General features: G+C 34.0%; 1 protein-coding gene across 33 annotated transcripts in view; it reads right to left on the bottom strand.

Moving 5' to 3' along the window:
• Positions 1-550: 550 nt before the first annotated feature.
• Positions 551-7,235, bottom strand: part of abcc3 (ATP-binding cassette, sub-family C (CFTR/MRP), member 3) — a 96,559-nt gene continuing 89,874 nt past the window's right edge. For 12 of the 33 annotated variants that reach the window (XR_015503662.1, XR_015503663.1, XR_015503671.1 and 9 more), the window contains 4 exons: positions 7,223-7,235; positions 5,811-5,977; positions 5,346-5,540; positions 551-2,516 (listed from right to left, as the gene is read on the bottom strand). The exon at positions 7,223-7,235 is cut by the window's right edge and continues 146 nt beyond it. Coding sequence is in view for 4 of the 33 variants with exons in the window: in XM_087275518.1 (XP_087131644.1) it covers positions 2,408-2,516; positions 5,346-5,540; positions 5,811-5,977; positions 7,223-7,235 (484 nt within the window). In the remaining 29 variants the exon portion in view is untranslated. Of the gene's footprint in view, positions 2,517-2,560; positions 2,955-3,820; positions 4,769-4,933; positions 5,541-5,810; positions 5,978-7,222 lie in introns of those variants that run through there. The other 21 variants (XR_015503665.1, XR_015503657.1, XR_015503655.1 and 18 more) reach the window with 3 other exon arrangements.

Genomic DNA, 7,235 nt, shown 5'->3' with positions numbered 1-7,235 from the left:
ATTATATATTATACGAAATTATGAAATATAAAAATACAAGTGAGACAAGTGCATGCCTTTGTATCAGGTGTCTTTTGTAAATAACAATCTATGGTAGAAATATGCTCACAAGAATAAAGCAATACATGTGAACATAACAGAAATACATATTCAGTTATAATTATGTCTGCTACAGTTAAAAATACAGTTATATGAAAACTACATTCAGAATTAAATACCATACAATTATAATAATAATGACTATAATTATTAATATAATTATAAAAATAAGTATTGTACTGATTATTATTACTGTTATTTAAAATTATATTTAGAATTAATGAGCAATTATAACTAATCATATTATTAAAATAAGATACACACAATCCTATTTAGTGTAAAATATAATTATAAAACTACTTCATTACACTTTAAAACATATTAAAATATCAGTTATATAAGCAATATATCAGTCTTTGGTTGCTAAACATGCACATTTATGTATGTTTCCTTTAAAGAAAACTCAAATGGAAAGCAAAATAGCTTAGAAAACACGCACAGAAACCCAGTATTACCTTATTTTTTTAATAAATGCAACAATACTCCAATTCTGGCAAGAGAATTCAAGTTTTTTTTACAGATTTGGTTTACAAAAGGAATCACACAGAAAATCTTCCCTATTGAACAACTTCAAAAAGTGACTTAAATAATACAGTACAAAAATAGACTGATCCAGGAACAGTGGCACTGTAGTCATAGCCAGTGTTGGGGGTAATGCATTACATGAAATGTGAGTTACATAATGATATGACTTTTCTAAGTCACAAATAAAGTAATGCATTACTTTTAAAAAGGAAGTAAGAATATTTGAGTTACTTTTTAAAAATGTAATGTGAGTTACTTTTTAGTTTAATTAATTAGCTTTAAAAAAATAAAGAAAAACTCATTATTGTTCTGGATTACTTTTCATAAAAAGTAACTAAATAACACAACTACAAACTTGTTTTGTTGAGTAACTCAATATTGTAACTCATTACTTGCCATAAATGTAGCGAAGTAATGTAACTAGTTACTTTTTTGGGGAGTAACTCAATATTGTAACGCATTACTTTTCATAAAAAGTAGCTAAGTAATGCAACTTGTTACTTTTTTGCAGGAGTAACTCTTTGTCATGGATTACTTTCCATAAAAAGTAACTAAATAACCCTACTAGTAACTCGTTTGTGGAGTAACTCAATGTTGTAATGCATTATTTTCCATAAAAATGTAACTAAGTAAAGCAACTAGAAACTTATTTTGATGAGTAACTCAATATTGTAACTCATTACTTACCATAAATGTAACTAAGTAATGTAACTAGTTACTTTCCTTGAAAAGTAACTCATTATTGAAACGCATTACTTTCTATAAAAAGTAACTAAATAATGCAACTAGTAACTTGTTTGGGGAGTAACTCAATATTGTAACACATTAATTTCCATAAAAAGTAATTAAGTAATCCAACTAGTTACTTTTGGGGGAGTAACTCAATATTGAAATGCATTACTTTCCATAAAAATAACTAAGTAACGCAACTAGTTACTTTTTTGGGGATTAACTCAATATTGTAGCGCATTACTTTTCATAAATAGTAACTGACGCAACTAGTAACCTGTTTTCGAGAGTAACTCAATATTGTACTGCAAAGTTGTAATGCATTACACCATTGTAATGCATTACTTACCATAAATTTAACTAAGTATGTAACTAGTTAGTTTTTTAGGGAGTAACTCAATATTGTCACACATTACTTTCCATAAAAAGTAACTAAGAAATCCAACAAGTTACTTTTTGTTGAGTAACTCAATATTGTGATGCATTACTTTCCATAAAAAGTAACTAAGTAAATCAACTAGAAACTTATTATGATGAATAACTCAATATTGTAACTCATTACTTACCATAAATGTAACATAATGTAGTTACAAGTAATGTAACTAGTTACTTTCCTTGAAAAGTAACTCATTATTGAAACGCATTACTTTCTATAAAAAGTAACTAAGTAATGCAACTAGTAACTTGTTTGGGGAGTAACTCAATATTGTAACACATCAATTTCCATAAAAAGTAATTAAGTAATCCAATTAGTTACTTTTGGGGGAGTAACTCAATATTGAAATGCATTACTTTTCATAAACAATAACTGACGCAACTAGTAACTTGTTTTGGAGAGTAACTCAATATTAATATAATGCATTACACCATTGTAATGCATTACTTACCATAAATTTAACCAAGTAATGTAAGTAACACAACTAGTGACTTGTTTGTGGACTAACTCAATGTAGTAATGCATTACTTTGAAATGTAGCTTTCCCCAACACTGGTGTATAATCACAGACTGGCTCTGAGTGATTGTGAAGGCACTGCGGCTCCGCTCCGGCTGTTCTCAGGCCAGTCCCGCGTCTTTGGCCATGCCGAAAAACAGGCCTTTCTGATTCATCAGGTTAGTGGGAGTGTCGAACTCTGCGATCTGTCCCTTATCCAGAACCAGCACTCTGACAAACACAACACACACAAACACTTCACTAAATGGTTCCAGCGCAATACATATATTTTGACCAATATTGTTATTGACCCTTGTGTGCTGTTGGGTTGTTTTCATCCACTCCGGGCTGATTTTGAGGCTTAATTTGACCACAACTTTTTCTGTGTTTTGGCAAATGGGAGGATTTTTGCAGAAACATCTCATTTTGACAGATAATTTGGGGAAATGCTTTAAAAATGTATAAAAACTCCATTGACTTCCATTTTAATTACATTTATTGACTGCAAAGCCATGACAGAAGATAATCATGCATTCTGGAGTGTTGCTGGTTTTCCCTGTTGGAAAGAGCTTTAATCTGTCATTTTAACTGTTGATCAACTGACAGTGGCGACACAGTGCAACTAGTTACTTTTTTGGGCAATAACTCAATATTGTAACGCATTACTTTCTATAAAAAGTCACTAAGTAATCCAACAAGTTACTTTTTTAGGAGTAACTCAATATTGTAACGCATTACTTTCCATAAAAAGTAACTAAGTAATCCAACAAGTTACTTTTTGAGGAGTAACTCAATATTGTAACACATTACTTTCCATAAAAAGTAACTAAGTAATCCAACAAGTTACTTTTTGAGGAGTAACTCAATATTGTAACGCATTACTTTCCATAAAAAGTAACTAAGTAATCCAACAAGTTACTTTTTGAGGAGTAACTCTATATTGTAACGCATTACTTTCTATAAAAAGTAACTAAGTAATCCAACAAGTTACTTTTTGAGGAGTAACTCAATATTGTAATGCATTACTTTCCATAAAAAGTAACTAAGTAATCCAACAAGTTACTTTTTTGGGCAATAACTCAATATTGTAACGCATTACTTTCTATAAAAAGTCACTAAGTAATCCAACAAGTTACTTTTTTAGGAGTAACTCAATATTGTAACGCATTACTTTCCATAAAAAGTAACTAAGTAATCCAACAAGTTACTTTTTGAGGAGTAACTCAATATTGTAACGCATTACTTTCCATAAAAAGTAACTAAGTAATCCAACAAGTTACTTTTTGAGGAGTAACTCAATATTGTAACGCATTACTTTCCATAAAAAGTAACTAAGTAATCCAACAAGTTACTTTTTGAGGAGTAACTCAATATTGTAACGCATTACTTTCCATAAAAAGTAACTAAGTAATCCAACAAGTTACTTTTTGAGGAGTAACTCAATATTGTAACGCATTACTTTCCATAAAAAGTAACTAAGTAATCCAACAAGTTACTTTTTGAGGAGTAACTCAGTATTGTAATGCATTAACTACCATAAAAAGTAACTAAGTAATCCAACAAGTTACTTTTTGAGGAGTAACTCAATATTGTAACGCATTACTTTCCATAAAAAGTAACTAAGTAATCCAACAAGTTACTTTTTGAGGAGTAACTCTATATTGTAACGCATTACTTTCTATAAAAAGTAACTAAGTAATCCAACAAGTTACTTTTTGAGGAGTAACTCAATATTGTAACGCATTACTTTCCATAAAAAGTAACTAAGTAATCCAACAAGTTACTTTTTGAGGAGTAACTCAATATTGTAACGCATTACTTTCCATAAAAAGTAACTAAGTAATCCAACAAGTTACTTTTTGAGGAGTAACTCAATATTGTAACGCATTACTTTCCATAAAAACTAACTAAGTAATCCAACAAGTTACTTTTTGAGGAGTAACTCAATATTGTAACGCATTACTTTCCATAAAAAGTAACTAAGTAATCCAACAAGTTACTTTTTGAGGAGTAACTCAATATTGTAACGCATTACTTTCCATAAAAAGTAACTAAGTAATCCAACAAGTTACTTTTTGAGGAGTAACTCAGTATTGTAATGCATTAACTACCATAAAAAGTAACTAAGTAATCCAACAAGTTACTTTTTGAGGAGTAACTCAATATTGTAATGCATTACTTTCCATAAAAAGTAACTAAGTAATCCAACAAGTTACTTTTTGAGAAGTAACTCAGTATTGTAATGCATTGCCTACCATAAAAAGTAACTAAGTAATCCAACAAGTTACTTTTTGAGGAGTAACTAAATATTGTAATGCATTACTTTCCATAAAAAGTAACTAAGTAATTCAACAAGTTACTTTTTGAGAAATAACTCAGTATTGTAACGCATTACTTTCCATAAAAAGTAACTAAGTAATCCAACAAGTTACTTTTTGAGAAATAACTCAGTATTGTAATGCATTGCCTACCATAAAAAGTAACTAAGTAATCCAACAAGTTACTTTTTGAGAAATAACTCAGTATTGTAATGCATTGCCTACCATAAAAAGTAACTAAGTAATCCAACAAGTTACTTTTTGAGGAGTAACTCACTATTGTAATGCATTGCCTACCATAACAAGTAACTAAGTAATCCAACAAGTTACTTTTTGGGGAGTTACTCAATATTCTGGGTGCTCCGGTTTCCCCCACAGTCCAAACATGCAGTCAAGGTGAATTGGGTAGGCTAAATTGTGTAGTGTATGTGTGTGAGTAAGTGTGTGTGTGTGTGTGTGTGTGTGTGTGTGTGTGTGTGTGTGTGTGTGTGTGTGTGTGAGGATGTTTTCCAGAGATGGGTTGTGGCTGGAAGGGCATTCGCTGCGTAAAAAAAAGTGCTAAATAAGTAAGTTGGCGGTTCATTCCACTGTGGCGACCCCGGATTAATAAAGGGACTAAGCCGACAAGAAAATGAATGAATGAATCAACTGACAGTGCAAGAAAAGCTTAGTGCCTGTCTTTTTATATCGAGTATAGGAAAAGAGTGTGTGTGTGTGTGTGTGTGTGTGTGTGTGTGTGCACCTGGTGTAGTCCATGATGGTGTTGAGTCTGTGTGCGATGGTGAACACAGTGCAGTCCTGGAACTCTGTACGGATGGTGCTCTGGATCAGATCATCCGTCTCCAGATCCACTGCAGCCGTCGCTTCATCCAGAACCAGGATACGAGTCTTCCTGAGCAGAGCACGAGCCAAACACACCAGCTGCCTCTGACCCACACTGAACACACACACACACACACACACACACACACACACACATTAGTTTATCTCATACAGTATTGTAAGACGTATAGTGTATTGATGTTTGAGTCAACGATTGATTTTAATGATTTATTTATAAAGTCTAAATGAATCATGCGTGTTGAACACATTGTTTGAGTGAATGTTTCCGCGCTGCAAGAAAAAGTTTTAGTCTTGTTTCTAGTCCAAACATCTAAACAATCTGTGGAAAGCTGTTGATTATTGTGTTTTAAACCGTAAGCGTCACCTGAGGTTTTCTCCTCCTTCTGAGCACTCCAGCTCCAGTTTGGCAGCCTGATTGGTGACGAACTTCTGCAGATGCGAGAGCTCCAGAGCTTTCCACACTTCTTCATCACTGTACCTCTCAAAGGGGTCCAGATTCATGCGCAGCGTCCCGGAGAACAGAACTGGCTCCTGAAACACACACACACACACATGAGAGACAAACAGGGCGGGACTATCAGTCATTTAGGACGGGGCTGTCAGACCTTTAGGGCGGGGCTATCACTCATTTAGGTGAGGGTTGTCAGTAATTTAGGGCGGGGCTATCAGTCATAGATGGATGGATGGATGGATGGATGGATGGATGGATGGATGGATGGATGGATGGATGGATGGATGGATGGATGGATGGATGGATGGATGGATGGATGGATGGATGGATGGATAGATAGATAGATAGATAGACCCTAGGAGTGTGTAAATGAGTGTGTATGGGTGTTTCCCAGTACTGGTTTGCAGCTAAAAGGGCATTCGCTGCGTAAAACAAATGCTAGAATAGTTGGCGGTTCATTCCGCGGTGGCAACCCCTGATAAATAAGGAACTAAGCCGAAGGAAAATTAATGAATGAATAAATGTTTTGTGCTGTCATCATGGCAATAATAAAAGAAATCAGTTATTAGAAATGAGTAATGAAAACTATCATGTTAAAAACATATTTTTGTTAAATATTAGATGGGAAATATGTAAAAAAGTAGTTAAATTCCACCAGTGGGCCTATAATTGTGTCTTCAACTGCATATTTGTGTAGTGAAAATATTGCAGGAGGGCTGTAAATGCATTCATTTCCCACACTTCAGCATTTGAGTTCCTGTTAAAGGGTGAAACGAGGTTAAGAACAGCTTTTACTAGAGCAAACAAAGCTCAGTGCTAATAATCTGGACAGCAGCTAACAGGCCATTAGCATTATGGAGCAGCGCAGGCTAATTGCGGTGTGTTTGATGGGGTTTTGGCTGTGTGTGTGTGTGTGTTTGTGCTGAGCCATCATGAATGAAACGCTCTCCTGCAGCGGCGGCTGAATTAAACCAGATGCTGGAGCGGCGTCACACACACCAACATGTAGAGCTGAAGTCAGGATGATTCGCCCTCCTGTGAATTTGTTTTTCTTTGTTCAATATTTCCCAGATGATGTTGAACAGATTCAGCAGTTGTTCACAGTGTTTCCTCTTATATTTGTTCTTCTGGAGAAAGTCTTACTTGTTTTATTTCGGCTAGAATAAGAGCAGTTTTAGACCCATGTTAAGCTCAATATTATTCGCCCCTTCAGCAATATTAGTGTTGGATTGTCTCCAGAACAAACCACTGTTATACAATGACTTGCCTAATTACCCTAACTTTACCCTAATTACCCTAGTGAAGCCTTTACATGCCACACACACCTGAGGGATGATG

Source organism: Danio rerio, chromosome 12 (genome assembly GCF_052040795.2).
Source record: "Danio rerio strain M-AB ecotype USA chromosome 12, GRCz13ab, whole genome shotgun sequence".
NCBI classification, from domain to species: Eukaryota; Metazoa; Chordata; class Actinopteri; order Cypriniformes; family Danionidae; genus Danio; species Danio rerio.
The sequence above is the reverse complement of the archived record's forward strand: the minus strand, read 5'-3'. Positions and strand labels throughout refer to the sequence as shown.